Source organism: Chlamydomonas reinhardtii, chromosome 9 (genome assembly GCF_000002595.2).
Source record: "Chlamydomonas reinhardtii strain CC-503 cw92 mt+ chromosome 9, whole genome shotgun sequence".
In the NCBI taxonomy this organism is placed as follows: Eukaryota; Viridiplantae; Chlorophyta; class Chlorophyceae; order Chlamydomonadales; family Chlamydomonadaceae; genus Chlamydomonas; species Chlamydomonas reinhardtii.
In genome coordinates, this window is record NC_057012.1 from 6,249,556 (window position 1) to 6,265,430 (window position 15,875).

The 15,875-nt window shown below is 65.9% G+C and overlaps 2 protein-coding genes across 2 annotated transcripts in view; one reads left to right on the forward strand and one right to left on the reverse strand.

Moving 5' to 3' along the window:
- Positions 1-1,118: 1,118 nt before the first annotated feature.
- On the reverse strand, positions 1,119-13,199 carry CHLRE_09g406400v5 (uncharacterized protein). The gene is made up of 16 exons (XM_043066173.1): positions 12,802-13,199; positions 11,800-12,401; positions 10,712-11,544; positions 10,328-10,477; positions 9,748-9,844; positions 9,213-9,322; positions 8,726-8,828; positions 8,303-8,543; positions 7,819-7,956; positions 7,143-7,277; positions 6,604-6,732; positions 5,346-5,594; positions 3,689-4,462; positions 3,378-3,445; positions 2,278-2,998; positions 1,119-1,892 (listed from the first exon to the last, which is right to left on the reverse strand). Exons 1-16 carry the CDS (start codon positions 12,907-12,909, stop codon positions 1,653-1,655), a joined length of 4,698 nt encoding a protein of 1,565 aa, XP_042921469.1. The 5' UTR covers positions 12,910-13,199; the 3' UTR covers positions 1,119-1,652.
- Positions 13,200-13,309: 110 nt separating this feature from the next.
- CHLRE_09g406416v5 (uncharacterized protein) overlaps positions 13,310-15,875 on the forward strand; it is a 4,172-nt gene continuing 1,606 nt past the window's right edge. The window contains exons 1-5 of the mRNA XM_043066174.1: positions 13,310-13,651; positions 14,088-14,472; positions 14,795-14,862; positions 15,326-15,476; positions 15,797-15,841. Of these exons, the coding sequence (XP_042921470.1) occupies positions 13,556-13,651; positions 14,088-14,472; positions 14,795-14,862; positions 15,326-15,476; positions 15,797-15,841 (745 nt within the window). The 5' untranslated portion in view covers positions 13,310-13,555. The remainder of the gene's footprint in view (positions 13,652-14,087; positions 14,473-14,794; positions 14,863-15,325; positions 15,477-15,796; positions 15,842-15,875) is intronic.

Below are 15,875 nucleotides of genomic sequence, written 5' to 3' on the forward strand. Positions count from 1 at the left end.
TGTGGGGCGCTTCCCGAAATCCGCCGGGATGGGCTCCCGAAACCCGACGGACCCCCAGGGACGAGGACCGACCCCCCAACTTTGGCGGCCCAGAACTTCCTCACCAGACACCCCCTTAAGAAACTAAAAGTACGTGCATAATGCTCTCCTAAAGCTCTGTAATTTTGAGCATGGGGTAAGAATCTGAGCTTTCTACCCCCCCCCTGTTGCCTCAGACATTTATCCCCCGGAGGAATGTCTAGGAAACGGCCAAAATGGCCAATTAATGTCTGGAGACATTAAGATAGGAGCCCTGCAGCACCGCCATCAGCAGCGCGTGCCGCATCGCGGCCCTGCGGCGCAACGTTCAACCGGACCGCACCTGAGCCTGTCTGTTACCTGGCCCTGCCCCCCGAAGCGGACAAATCCTGGGCCAGACTTAATATCGCCACACAGTCCTGCAGGGTTGATTGGCACACATGGACGTCGCGAGCACGCGAGCCACCAAACGATAATCACAACTTGCAGGCCGCGCTGACCGTACGTACATACGTTGCCGAGCAGCATTCTGCTGCCTTTGCCGCATGTCCCCACTCAGCAATCGTCTGGGGCTGTCCGGTCAAAATTGACGCTTCAGTCGCGCGCCAATGCAGTGCTACGTAGCTAGCGCCCCCACTGTGCGCAACTCCACCTGCTGCTGCTGCTGATCATGCATGCAGCACATACGGTACACGCATTTGTGCAGCTCGCCAGGAGCGTGTGCAGCTCTCCAGCTCGTCCCCCCGTCGAATCGGCACCAGAATCTGTCTGCCGGGTCCCGCTTCGTTGCACTTCGCGACATACAAACTCGTGCACAGCAAACAGACAGTTCCAGACACGCCGGTCCATGTCCCCCGAACGACGTTCCAAGCCTCCACGGCCCTTGCCGCACTTGTGAATCGTCGTGCACCGATATGGCGACGCCTTAGCAGTAATGGGGGAGCACCACAGCTGAGAAATACGAAGCGTGACGGCGCCCATGCCGCCCCAGACAATTTCCATGCTCCCTGCACTGGCACCCTCCAAGTGCAGCGGGTTGAGCTCAGGCTGGCCAGGGGTGTGCTGCTGGGACAGGGTACACGCCGGAGTTGGCATGTCGTATCGAGGCGCCGTTACATCCTTTTCAGCAGGTCCGGCAATACACGCGCGTCCATCAACACAACAGCCCACCGCCGGCCTCAACATAAAGCATACACACGCCCGGGGCGCCCCAGTGCTCTACCTGCTGCTTCCCTTGCTTGGGCCCTGCTACAGCTCCGGATGGGCCGGGCGGCCCAGTGCACTAGTGCAGCGAAGGCTGTACGACGCCACAGTACTGCTCCTCCCCGAGTCCCGAACAAATACAGTATCGCCAAATCCATCCTCCCACACATCCATCCATGCAATATCTCATCGCCTGCTGGCTTGCTTGCAAGACTACAGCCCGTCCACAAGACCCCCCCCTTCCACCCCCCGCGCTCCTCCTCCCGCCCTCCTCCTCCTCCTCCTCCTCCTCCTCCTCCTCCTCCTCCTCCTCCTCCTCCTCCTCCTCCTCCTCCTCCTAAACCCCCCCCCCTCCTCCTCCTCCTCAACCCCCCTCCTCCCGCCCTCCCGCCCTCCTCCCGCCCTCCTCCCGCCCTCCTCCCGCATCGCTACTACTCCCGCACCGCCGGCCGGCGATATCCCTTAAGCGCCAACGAGCTCGCCACCACGCTGACGCTGCTGAGCGCCATTGCGGCGCCCGCCACCCAGGGCGGCACCAGCGCGTGCGTCAGCGGCCACAGCGCGCCCGCCGCCAGCGGCACCGCGGCGGCGTTGTAGCCGTAGGCCCAGGCGAAGTTGAGCAGGATGCGGCGGAACACGGCGCGTGACAGATCCAGGGCCACCACCACGTCCTGTGTGGATGGGTGTGTGTTAAAGAGCACAAGAAAAACATTACGCGTAGGACAGTGGATTGTGTGTTAAAGAGCACAAGGAAAACGTTGCGCAGTGGATTGTGTGTGTGTGTGTGTGTGTGTGTGTGTGTGTGTGTGTGTGTGTGTGTGTGTGTGTGTGTGTGTGTGTGTGTGTGTGTGTGTGTGGTGGGATGGTGGTGGGATGGGGGGGGGCATCGCCAATGCAAGATCCCGCTTACACCTCAGACAATCCAACCCATACCGTACCCACCCCACAACCCCTATGCCAAACCTCGCAAACATCGCAGCCCATCCATAACGCTCGCAACCCAAAACTACCGCCTCAAAACCCCATCAACAAAAACCGTAAAACCCCTCTGCTCACCTCCAGGTTATTGCGCATCAGCACTACGCTCGCCGCCTCCATGGCAATGTCCGTGCCGGCGCCAATGGCCACCCCCACGTCAGCCTCGCTCAGAGCCGGGCTGTCGTTGATGCCGTCGCCCACCATCGCCACCACCCGCGGCTTGGCTGCAGCAGCAGCGGCCTTGAGCGGCGGCTTGCCGCAGCAGCTGGCGCCGCCGCCGGCGCCCGCGGCGGCGGCGGCCTTGGCCGCGGCGGCGCTGCTGCGCTGTTGCCTGCCGCCGCCGCCGCCGCCGCCGGCCCGCGGCAGCAGTGGTGCTGTCAGGTCGTTGTCGTTGGTGGACACGGCCGTACAGTTATAACCCGTGGCAGTAGCGGCGGCGGCGGCGGCGGCGGTGGTGTCCAGCACGCGCACCACCACGTGTGGCGGCGGCGGCGGCGGCGGCTTCTTGCCGGCCTCCGCCGCACCGCCCTCCGCCTCCCCTTCCTCCTCCTCCCCCTCGTCCTCCGACAGCACCTGCAGCTGCACCGGCGCCGCCTCCTCCGCACCGCCACTGTCTCCGCCGCCTCCGCCGCCACCCCCACTGCTACTGCCGCTGCTGCTGCTGCTACTGCCGCCGCCGACCTCCACGCCGCCGGCCCGCAGCTGCCGGATCAGCTCCAGCTTGGCGGCGGGTGTCGCCTCTGCCAGCACGCGGCGGGGCGGCAGGCCCAGTTCGCCGGCCACGGCTCGAGCCACACGCCTGCATGCAGCGGCGTTGTTGTTGGTAAGTGGTAAGTGCGGGTAGGTGTGGGAGCGCAACAGGGGATATGTGGGGGGGGGGCAGGACGGTGGGTGTGAGGGCAGGGAGGTGTGGGATGCAGTCAAGGGTAGTGGCGCATCCGGCGTGTGGATATGCTCCCGCCGCCCTGCCGGTGGCCGGGGGAAAGCGTGCACACGCCCGCACTGCTGTGGCCCGTGACCCGTGACTCGCGAGGAGAGGCCCCCTCGGCACTTCCATCTTCAGCACACACCGTTCGCATGTATGGCTACCCCCCCCCCCTGACGCTGGAGCCCCCACCCACCCACCTACCCACCCACAACCACACACACGCCCACACCCCCCACACCCACCCACGCACCTGGAGTCCCCAGTGGCCATCCACACGTCCATGCCCATGCGGCGCAGCGTGGCCACCACCGCCCGGGCCTGTGCGCGTGTGTGAGAGCGGGTGCGCGTGAGACAGGGGTGGTGGGCAGGTGTGTGTGTGTGTGTGTGTGTTGGCGAGAGGTAAAAAGCGGGAGCGCACGTGCACCCACCACAAAACCACACAGCGCGTGGGTGCGGCCTGTGGGCAACCCAGTCGCTACTCGCACTCGAGCACACATGCACACGCACATGCACACGCACGCACGCACGCACGCACACATACACACACGCACACACGCATACCTCGGGCTTGACGCTGTCCCTCAGCGCCACCAGCGCCGCCGCCACGCCGCCCACCGCCACGCCCACCACCGTGCACCCCGCCCGCCGCTCCAGCCGCCGCAACACCGCCGCCGCGCCGCCCGCCAACTCCGCACCGTTCTCGGCCATCCACGCCGCGTTGCCAATCGCAACGGTCAACGAAACCGGGCCGCCAGTGGCGGCGGCGGCGCCGCCGCCGCCACAGCAGCTGCCGCCGCCGCCGCCGCCGCCGCGGAGCGCCGCCGGCGCGGCAGCGCCTAGGGCGGCGCGCAGCGCCGCCGCGGCGGCCGGCGTGACCTCCACGACGGCTGTGACGCCGCGGCCTGGCACCGCTGTGAAGTCACGCACGTGGACGTCGCGCGCCGCCACGGCGGCGGCGGCGGCGCGCGTGCCGGCGGCGGTTGCGGTTGCGGCTCCGGCGGCGGTTGGCGGCTCGGCCGCCAGCAGGTCTACGGCGCAGTACGACACGACGGCACGCGCCAGCACATGCTCCGAGGAAGACTCAACCGCCGCCAGCAGGCACAGCAGCTCGCGGCGTGGCCAGTGCGGCGCCGCCGTACTCTCGGCGGTTGCGGTTGCGGTTTCAGGTACGAAGTCGGATCCGGATTCCGGCATCGGCGCACCGGTCGTTGGATCCAGCGGGATGAGGTGCTGCACTGCGCAGTCGCCCCGTGTGAGTGTGCCGGTCTTGTCGAACACCACCACGCGTGTGTTGTGGGCGCGCTCCAGTGCGGCACCGCCCTTGATCAGGATGCCCTGGGTGCCAGTTGAGGAGTGAAATGTGGTTTCTTTAAAGAGCAACAAGGAGAGTAAAGCGCTGAAGTACGTGTGTGCGTGTGTGGAGGCGCACGTGCGGCGATGGAGGAGCACAGCGGGCGGCCCGGCGGGTGGTGAAAACCCAGCACCGCGGCCTCCTGCCTCAGCCTGCCGCACACCCACTTGCGCTTGACAGGCAATCCCACCACCAGCCGCCTCCTGCCCCTCCCAACCACCACCCCTCACCAATGAACTACCACCCCTCAACCCCTCCCAACCACCACCCCGCCCCAACTCGCCCCCATCCTTGTGTTTCCACTACCCCTCCCAACCCCCCCCCCCCCAGAAAAAACCCCTCCCAACCCCCCCCCCTCCCCATGCCAGCATGGGTCCAATGCCGTGGCCTACTTAGCGTTTGCGCGCGTCCATTCCCGTCGCGGCGGCCATAGCGTTTAGGTTCCTTTGCTTTTGCCTTTTGCCTCTCACCTCGCCCTCCCGTTTCTTGCTATGCATGGATGTCTGGACGTCACGCGGCGTGGGTTCCAATGCCACGCCGCAGGTGAGTACACGCCGGGGTATGTAGGAAAGCTATTAGGGCGGCGAGCGTCCGTAGATCGCGACTAGTCGCGCGTAGTAGTGTCGCCGTGCCGCCGCGAACTTAGGTCGTGTCAGGCTATGCAGCAGCTTTATATCAAACGGGAACACTACTTCGGAGGGTCTACGCGCTGGAGCTGGAGCTGGAGCTCGAGCTGGAGCCAGGAGCTGGTCGACATCGTCGGTAACGCTTCATGTTCCGCAAGATGGTCTACCGTCTACCACTTCCTTAACTAATCATGAATGTAACCCCCCAAAAAAACCGCCCGCCCGGCCCCCTCCAGCTCACCATGCGCGCCGCCACGCCCGTGCCCACCATGACCGCGGTGGGTGTGGCCAGCCCCAGACCGCAGGGGCAGGCGATGACCACCACACTGATGGCGTGCAGCAGCGCCAGCAGCCGCACACTCACGCCCGGCGGCAGGTCGCCCGGGTGCACCCAGCCCGCCGCCCCCGCCGCCAGCCAGCCCAGCAGCACCAGCAGGGAGATCAGCACGATGGCAGGCACGAAGTAGGAGGCGATGGAGTCGGCCACCGCCTGTGTGTGTTGTGTGTGTGGGGAGTTGAGCGGTTACATTCATGACTAGTTAAGGAAGGGGGGAGTTGGGGGAATGGAGGGAGATTGAGGGCCTTGGCGCAGCATGACGCGCCCACCCCAACCCCACAGCCGCACCCCACACATCCCCAGCCCCTCATTCCCCACCACCCACCACCTTGCACCACACAGACCCAAGCACATGGCAAACAAGTTGCGACGGCAGTGCATGAGCACGACATGCGGTGAAGGGGAAAGCGTAGCTTGCATCCCCAGCATGATCTGGCCCTCCTTGATCGCGTTGGCGGTCTCAAAGGTGGATTTGGGGTCCTTGGCGGTCTTGGACACGATCTGAAAGATGCCGTATGACGAGTATACGTGGCCGGACCAGATGATGCCAAACCCGCCCTTGGCGAAGGGCGTGAACGTCTCAAGCACATAAAAGGACGTGAAACCGCTCTGCACGCGCCCTTTGACGTGCTTGAGAGCGGCTTCACGCCCGTTCACGTGCTCAAGATGTCCGCGCCCTTCGCCAAAGGCGGGTACGGCAGCATCTGGTCCGGCCAGGTATACTCGTCCTACGGCATTTTTCAGGCCGTGTCCAAGACCGCCAACTTCACCATCGAGAACGTGATCGTGATCGAACGTGATCAAGGAGGGCCAGATCATGCTGGGGATGCAAGCGACGCTTTCCCCTTTACCGCATGTCGCGCTTCTGGCCCGAAGCTCCCTGCCTGGTGTCGGGGCTGCTTTCCTGGTCGCCAGGTAAGTCGTGGCATTCGTTTGTAGTCTCCGCGTGCCTGTCCTGTGCTGTTGTGCGCGCCACAGAGCCCGGGCGGCGACACTCCTCGCCGGCGCCGCTCGCCCTGCTGCTCCACGATGCATCGGCCCCCATCCCATAAGAATTGTCGCTTGCAACTAACGCCTCTGCCTGTGCTCCGCTCGTGTTCGTTGGTTTTGGTTTAATTTGGGCTGGTATTTACAACCCCCCCCCTCCGCACCCCTCACACACCTGCACCGGCGCCTTGCTGGTCTGCGCCTGCTGCACCAGCCGCGCAATGCCGGCCAGCACCGTGTCGCCGCCCACCGCCGCCGCGCGCATGTGCAGCACGCCCTCGCCGTTCACACTGCCGCCGATCAGCTGCGGCCGGGAAAGGTAAAGGTGCGTGTAATGTGAGAATGTGAGGATGTGAGGGTGCAAGAGGCGTGTGTGTGAGCGCGAGTGTGAGCATGAGCGAGCGCGCGCGGCGTTGCGTGAGGTCCAGTCTTGAGAAGGGCTGCACTCAATGGCACTGGGCAGTGGACCGCCACCCAATAAACACACGCAGCGGCAACGCCGCCATAACCGTGCCGCCAAAGGTGCTGCAGGGCGATGATGACGAGGTGCCACTCACCGCAACCCCAACGCCACCGTCTGTCCCCCGCCCCTGCCCACCCGCCCAACACCAAACCCAAACCCATCCAAACCAAAACCAAACCCACACATCCAAACCCAAACCCACACATCCAAACCCAAACCCCACCCCACTCCCCCTGCCCCCCTGCGCCCACCTGCGCTCCCACCACCTTGCGCACGGGCAGGCTCTCGCCCGTGACCATGCTCTCGTCCACGCCGCTGCGCCCCGCCAGCACCACGCCGTCCGCGGGCACCGCGGCGCCGGGCGGCACACGCAGGATGTCGCCCACCTGGGGGGGGGGGAGGGGGTTACATGCATTAAGTTTACGAAGTTAAGTCGTAGCCAGGTACAAAGGTGCACAGTAGTCGTCGTTACCGATGTCCGCGGGGGGAGGGGCGGGTACGGGTGGGGTGCCACTAGCCAGACAGGAGGTGGGCGCCGATGTGTGTTCAGGTCTTTCAGGACCGTGGGGGGGCGGGGGATGGGGTGGGGTTACATGCATTAAGTTTACGAAGTGAAGTCGTAGCCAGTGGGGTGGGGGTGGTGGTCGGGGAGATGGAGAGCGCTGGCGTGCAATACACAGGCCGGCTCTGTGCTCACTGTGATTTGCTCACCCCCATAACCCCATGACGGCTGCCCGTGCGCACGACCCCAACCCACCCAACTAACCCGTCTCCACGTGAACCGCTTTCCACTTCCCCCTGTCCTCCGCTCGTTTCCGTTGGCTTTGGTTTAGCTTGGGCTGATATTTACACCCCCCCCCAACACACACACACACACACCACCTAAGTGCATCCTGTGTTGCTTTCCCAACCATAATTGCAACCCACCTGCACCAGCTCCACGGGTATCTCCCTCTCCGCCACCGTGCGCCCGCTGCCCGGGTCCACGCGCAGTAGTGTGGCGGTCTTGGGCGCCAGACCCAGCAGCCGACCCACCACGTCCGCGGTGCGCGCCTTGGCGTTGGACTGAGCAGTGAGGTGGGGGGGAGGAGAGGAGGGGGATTTGCAAAGATGGTTGGAAAAACGGTACAGGATGCACTTTAGACTGCAGACGAAATCGTGATCAAACGAGGGGGAGGGGGAGGGGAGAGAGAGGAGGGAGAATGGAGTAGTGTAGTAAAACAAGTGCAGTAGGAAGGAGGCGGTTGGGGAATGCCGATGCAACGGCCGCGGCGGTCGGAGCCAACCGCATATAGTGTGACCCAGCTTCCTCTCCTGAAGCCCCGACCGTTCACCCGCGCCTGCAAACCCTACCTCGACACCCCCACACCTTCCTTGTATTCAAAACCCTCCCCAGCCCCCACACACGCACCTCCAGCCATTTGCCCATGAGCACAAACGTGATGATCAGGGCGCTGGTCTCAAAGTACACGCCGCCCCCGCCGCCGCCGCCCATGCCGCCTCCGCCTCCTTCGCTACTGCCGCCGCCGCCGCCGCCCTCTGCTACAGCCGCCAGCAGCATGGAGCACAGGCTGTAGCCGAATGCGGCGCTGGTGCCCAGCGCCACCAGCAGCGACATGTTGGCGGCGCCGTGGCGGAGGGAGGCGAAGGCGCTGGAAGGGGTGAGGGGAGACAGGCAGGGAGGGAGGACGAGAGGCGTGTGAGGACGTGAGATGTGTGAGGCATCAAAGTATTATACCCACACTCAAACACACGCGCACGCACACACTGTTGTGCCCCCCCCCCCACACACGCACACACACACACACGCGCACACGCATACACGCGCCCCCACCTCCTGTAGAAGGGCGCGCCGCAAACGAACTGCACGGGCGCCGCCAGCGCCAGCTCCACCAGCCACAGCGCTGGCACGCGGCCGCACACCAGCCAGCCGTGCTCTGTAGGTGCCGGGGGCGGGGGGTTGCAGAGGGGGGGAGTGTTCGGGGGTTACATTCATGATAATTCAAGATGTGAAGGCGTAGCCAGGTAAAGTAGTATGGCAGACGCGTTGTTACCGATGTCCGCGGGAGTGGTCCGGCAGGGGTTGACAGGCGGGTTCAGGTGCGGATTGCAAGGTCGACAGGTTAGGGCAGTGGGAACATTTGTGATACGGCAGGGCGGGGCAAGGAGGGTGGGTGCATGGGTGGGCAGGAATAGTTTGGGGGGTTTGCAGTTGGGGGTTGGGTGGGCGTGGTGACGAAGAGGGCATATGTGTGTGTGTGTGTGTGTGTGTGTGTGTATCCCTCGTCCTCACTCCCTCTCTCTCCCTCCCTCTCACTCACCCAGCGGCTCCATGAGCGGCGGCAGCATGGCCGCCATGGCCAACAGCAGCAGCGGCGCCGAGAAGGCCAGAGACACCAGCAGCTGCCGCCGCCACTTGAGCGCCTCGTGGCTGCGGGGGTGAAGGAGTGTTTGTGGGTGATGGGGGAATGGGGGGTTGTAAATACCAGCCCAAACTAAGTCGAACCAAGCCAAATTAGCGGAGCACAGGGGGGGATTATATAGGTGCGGGGTGTGGGGTGAAGTGGGTGAGGTGGGTAAGGTGGGGGAATCCGGGGGGGGGGGTTGTGTTCGGGGGTGTGGTGGGAGGTCGGGAGGCGTGTGGGCACGGCGGGGCGGGCGCCATGGAAGTGGGCTAGGAGGTGCGCTCAGGGCGACGAGGCATCGCAGGCGCAGAGCAGCCCCCCCCCCCCCCTCGCCAAGGTAAGGCACAGGCGAGGGCCATCCCAGGCACTTCACGACCACATGCACACAGCCCTCATAACACCACACACACGCACACAAACCCGCAGGCCCATTGCGCCCGCACACACTCACACGTGCAGCGCTCCTCCCGCGTCGTCCTGCCCCTCCTTCCACAGCGCCGCGCCGTAGCCCGCCGCCTCCACCGCCTCGATCAGGTCGCGCGGGCCGCCTGGGGGGTGGGTGGGTGGGGGGCGACATGCATTAAGTTTACGAAGTGAAGTCGTAGCCAGGTACAAAGGTAGGGGGCGGGGGGTTACATTCATGACTGATTAAGGGGAGGGTGGGGGTTGCGAAGATGGTTGGTACAGCGGCACAGGATGTGTGTGTGGGGTGGGGAATGAGGTGGGGGCAGCCGTGCATGCTGTCAAGGTGTGAGTGGGTCATGCGGCGCGTCTGCCAGCTGCTAGTCCTACTAGATGCTCTTCATTCTAGACTGCTTACAATCCTGTTGCAACTCCCCCCCCCCCCACACACACCATCTCAACCCCAACCACAAACCCCAACCCCTCCGCCACCCACGCACGCATGTCCTCTTCGCAGCCCTCCCCCTACCACCCCCAAACCCATCCTCCTACCCTCCCCTGCCAACCCCTCCTCCCACCCAAACCTCCCCTTTCGCCTCCCCTTTCGCCTCCCCCTAAACCCCACTCACCCACTACGCCCGGATCGTACTTGACGGCCGCCTGCCCCGCCAGCAGGTTGACGCTGGCCTCGGTCACGCCCGGCAGCGCCCGCAGCGCCGCCTCCACCGCACCGCTGCAGGCCGCGCAGGTCATGCCGCGGATGGCCAGGCGGGCAGCGCCTGGTGGGATTAGTGAGATGGGGGGAGGCGGGGAGGGGGGAGTTACATTCATGTGAAGATGAAGGGGGAGTTCCATCCCTTCCCCCTCCTATAGCACCCGCTGTTACCATTAACTCACTCCGTCCTGCGTAAACGGCTGGCACCCACACCCACACTCTTACACACCCACACCCAAACCCACACTCTTACACCACACCCACCCCTTCCACACACACCCTCTCCCACCCCCCTCACCCGGCTCCTGCTGCCCCTCCGTGGCCAGCGCGCCCTCGAAGCCGCAGCCCTCGATGGCGTCCAGCAGCTCCGGCAGCCCCACGACCCCCGGGTCGTAGTCCACCGCCGCCCGCTCCGTCATGAGGCTGACGCTCACGCCGCCCACCCCCGGCAGCCGACCCAGCTGCGCCTCCAGCGCCGCCACGCAGGAAGCGCAGGTCATGCCGGTCACGTGGAAGTGCGCGGTGCGCAGGATGGGCGGTAGGCCGGACAGCAGCGAGGGCGGGAGCGCTAAAGCGCCGGAGGCGGCGCGGGAGGCGGCGCGGGAGGCGGCGCGGGAGGCGGGGCCGGCGGGGGCGGCTGTGGCGGGGGCGGGGGCGGCGCCAGCGGCACGGGGGCTGTGCAGCAGAGCCGCCGCCGCCGCGCCTGCCTGTGGCGGCTGTTGCGGCTGCTGCTGCGGCTGCTGCTGCGGCTGTGGATGTTGTGCAGACGCCGCGGCGAAGGCCGACGTCAGGCCCGGCCCCATAGCAGCAGCAGCACCACCACCACCATCGCGTCCGCTGCCACTGCCGCTGCCGCTGCCGCTCAGAGCCAGGTGCGCGGGCGCCACCGCCGGCGACCCAAAGGGCGCAGGCGGCGCCATCGCATCCGCCAGGGCCGCCATTCCCGCCAGCTCGGCCGGCGCCTCGTCCTCAATGACCATCACAGGGTGAGCGAGGGAGGCGGCGGCGGTGGGGGCGGGGTGGGAGGCGGGGTGGCCCGGGGACAGGAGGGCGGCGACACCCGTAGCGTTGGTGCCGGAGGCGGCGGAGGCGGTGGGCGAGGCGTGCGGGTGGTGGGCGTCCAGCGACGCCCTGTGGTGGCGAGCCGGGTCAACGGAGGGAGGCGCGGCGGTCATGGGATGGGGTGATGCGCGACGATATGCAGGGTAACGAGCAAGCAGGGTACGTGACGTGGTAACCATGGTGCTGCCCTGGCGCGGCGCTGGCCAAACCCTCCTCTCCCCATCCCTTGTTCTTGCCCTCGCTTATCCCCTCGCCGTCCCGCCTCGCCGTCCTTCGCAGCCCCACCCCCACAGTCACGGCTACCCCGCCCGGGTGCACACTCACAAGCCATTTCCGCTGACAGAGGGCGTGGCGGCGGGCGTCACCGCAAGCGTGGCGGCGGGTGTGGCCCAGGGCGTGGCGCCCGGCGGCGCGCCCGCCCCGAACCCCAGCTTCGTCAGCAGTCCCGCCAGAGCCGAGCGCAGCGCCTTGGGAGCGCTGCTGCTCAGGCTGGCGCTGCTGCTGCTACTGCCGAAGGCTCCGGTGCTACTGCCGAAGGTGCCGGTGCTACTGCCGAAGGCGCCGCCGCCGGCGCCGTCCTCCGGCCGCGCCCACACCTCCACCACGCCGCGCCGGCCGTCCACCTGCACGCCCGCAACCCCCAGGCTGCGAGCCTCCACCAGAAGCTGCCGTGCCAGGCTGCGCCGCCGGGCCGCAGTGGCGGCGGCGGCGGCGGCGGCGGCGGCGGCATCTGCGCGGCTGCCGCCGCCGGCTCCGCTGCTGGGACTGCGCGGCGGCAGCTGGTTTTGCTGCTGGTGCTGAGACCCCAGGGACGGCGGGGAGAGCGGGCGGGCGGAGGCGGCGGGGGGCGGGGCGCCGGGGGCGGGGCTGGCGGCGTAGCGGAAGGTGAAGGCGGGCGGCGGCAGGCCGGAGTCGGGGAAGGCGGCCTGTGGGGGTGGGCGGGTTGCGTGTCAGGTGCGTGTCAGATGCGTGGGAGGGGGGTTTGCAGCGCGCGTGGGGGTTGGCATGGTTGGTGGTGTTCATGTGTTGGAGGAGGTGTGGGGGCTGTGCGAGTTTGGGGCTGCGGGTTTTTGCCCCGGAGCCAGGACAGGCTGTGTGGCTGCGTGCTTGCGGCCCTCTCTGCAGCCCCTTGGGCTCCTGCCCCCGGGAAAACGTTGCTGGCTTGCTTGGCATTAACTAGCATGCGATGCAGCTCGTCCGTGCAAAATGCATGGCATGCGCTGCGGTTCGGCCGGTCCTAGAATCCTTCTCCTTCTCGAAGGAACCCCCTCTGCGCTGGTGCAGAATACGGGCCCCGCCCTTCGCCCCTGCACGCCAATTCCGCACCTTTGCGTATTGTTCCGCGCTGTTGCAACGACAGTCTGAACAATCGCAGCGGCAGAGCTCAAAGAACTCGTCCGGATTCAGCGCGGGGTCGTAGTTGGCGAGCCGCATCGTGACCGTGCCGCAGCAGCAGGGCGTTCCATCGCCACAGCCGCATTGGCAGCCGGGCTTGCTGATGGGCTGGACAGCGCTAGCAGCGGCAGCGGTGCCGCTCTGCGACAGTGTCGCGCCAATCGACGAGTCAATGCTCGCGCGTGCACGGCTGGAGCAGCAAGGTTTTTCCTCGGCTACCTCGCAAGTCGGGGCCCATATACTATTGTCCGAGGGGCGCCGCGGAACAGGCGCGCGCGAATCAGTGCCGGCGCAGCAGCCCTTTGTTGGCTGGGCACAGCCCGCTCTACATGATGGCATTTTGATCGGTATTGAAGGAAAAGCCGAAGCTTGCCTCGAGCACACGCCACGTAATAAAATTCCCGTGGGCAACTGTGTCGGGCTGGAATTACATCATCGTAATGTCAAAAATGTTTCAAAATTGGAAGGCATTTCTGGGCATCGCGCGAAAACATACGAAATCCATCGCTGGGCGGGAGGGAACCGATCGCTTTGACCTGGAACTCCAGTTTGTGTTTACGTTAAGCACACACGTCATACATCAAAGCTGCATTAGGCTGAAACCCGTGGCTGTACGTTTGTCCGTGCGAACCCTGACAATCTGCTGAACCATAACGAGAGCCCTGGCCAGCAGCTGTTGAAGAAAATGGCTGAGGAGCCAGCGAATCTTCCCGACCTGCTGACAGAATTCGCGGGAATCACGGGTGCGAGCGAGCTTGTAGCGGAGCATTACCTTAGCGCGGTAAGTGGCAGCCGCCGTGGGCGAACCGTCTAGGTGCATTTCGGGCCGAGCTCTATAACGCGAATGAGCGCTGGCACCCGGGGGGTCGGGCCTGGGCACTGTGGGGCGGCCACCCGCAGCAGCCGACGGCAGCAGCAGCCCTAGGGCCCTAGGCCCAGGTGGTTAGCGGCCCGGTCCGCCTTTGTCGCTATTCGCTGATATCGCCGATCAGCCAACTTTTCCGGGCTGTAGGGTCGATGGATGGCGCGGGCGTTGTCACACCAGAACCGGGGGCCAGCGTGTGCTACTTGCGTGTCAACTGAAGCCGCAGCGTTCGTGGTCGCGCCGCGGTTTGTTGTCATTTGCAAGCTGCTGCTTTCACACATCCACACAGCCACATAAGCGCACGCGTATATTCTTCCCCTCTCCGTGCACACAACCAAACACATGGATGCAGTGCAACTATGACCTTAACCGGGCGGTCGAGTTCTTCTTCGAGCACCCGCCCGCGCCCAACCAGGCCCCGCCAGCGGCCGGCGGCGGAGCCGCCGCCAGAGGCGGCGGCGGCGGCGGCGGCGGAGCCGGGACACGTGGCGGATCCGGATCCGGTCCTGATGACGACGATGACGACGATCTCATGGGCGTGGAAGGCGGGGAAGCAGCAGCAGGCACGCGCGGCAGCGGCGACGGCGGCGGTACAGCCGGGGGCGGCGGCGGCGTCTTCGGCGTGACGGGCCGCGGCGTGGGCAGGGGCGTGGGCTCGGGGCCTGCCGGTGTGGGGGACGAAGACGAGGAGCTGCAACGCGCGCTCGCGGCGTCGCTGGGGCAGGAGCTGCCGCCGGGTGGGTGGCTGGCTGGCTGGGAGCGGTCTGGGCTGGTTGGGTGGATTGGCGGCGGGGGCGGGAGCTGGGGCGCGGGCGCGGGCGGGGGCGGGGGCGGGGGCGCACCTGGCCGTGTTGGCAGGGGCGGAGGCTGGCAGGGGTCAGCCCGGTGGAGCGGTGGAGTCACCTACTCCCGGGCATGTGTGAATTAAGGGTGCTGTGGGCGGCGCGCGTGCTGCTCTGCGGGCCCTAGCCCGCCGCCCCCACCCCACCACCTATCCACGTTGAGATACGGCACCCACCTTGACTTCTCCTGACACCATTACGGCCGTGCCTGAAACAGGCCCGCGCGCCGGGGCGGGAGGCGGCGGCGGCGGCGGCAGCCGGCGCGTTGCGTCGCGACCCGCGGAGGTGGGAGCTGCCGGCGGGACTTACACCGTGCCGCACACAGACGGCTGCTAGGCGCTGCACACAGGCTGCACGCACCACATGTTGATCTGGAACCCTTTATGTCGCCCTCAAGGCATTCCGACGTGCATCTGGGTCATCTGGGTCATCTGGGTCAACAGCAGTGCGGCGCCGCCACACGCATCACGCATCAGCCCCATCGTTCACCTGTACATCTTACTCGCTTCCACTCCATGCCGTCCCCCCGGCGCCACACGCATCACGGCACCGGCCGCATCGCTCGCCTGTCGAATGTCGATGATCTTCCCCGCCCCCACTCCATGCCAATCCCCCTCCCTCGTCCTCACAATGCCGGCTGCGTTGTCGCAAAACCACCGCCACCCGCTCCACAATGTCACCCGCTCATCTTAGCCCGTTCCGTTGAGTCTCTCCTCTTCCATGCTTCCTTGTTGTCGTGCGCACGTAGCGTCTGGACGACCACAATGACGTGATTGCTGATGATGATGACGACGATGACGACGCCGAGCTGCCTGGCGCCGACGACCTGCTGGAGGCCATGGCGGCGCAGCGGGAGAGGAGCCTGGCCGCGGAGGCGGCGGCCCGGCAGCGCATGGACGGTGGGGCGGCGGAAGGGTGGCGGTGGGCGGGTTGCGAGGTTGGGGCAGCGGGTGGTGGTGGTGATGGTGGGGGTGGGGGTAGTTTCCTATGGTGCTTGGAGGGTGTGTGCACGGCTGGGGAGGTCGAAGGACGTGGGGGGGGGCGTATGTGGTCGCGGTGGGTTTGGGTCGCGGTCCGTGTGTTGCAAGCTGCCAGTGCACGTACTGGGGCCCGTGCCAAGCGCTTGTCCACACACAGACACACACAGACAAACACACACACACACATACACACACACACAGACAAACACACATATACACATACACATATACACACACAGAGATGATGGAGCAGATGCTAGGCGGAGGAGGCGGCGGAGGCGTAGGTGGCTCAGGAGCCGGCGGAGGCAGTGGCCGTGC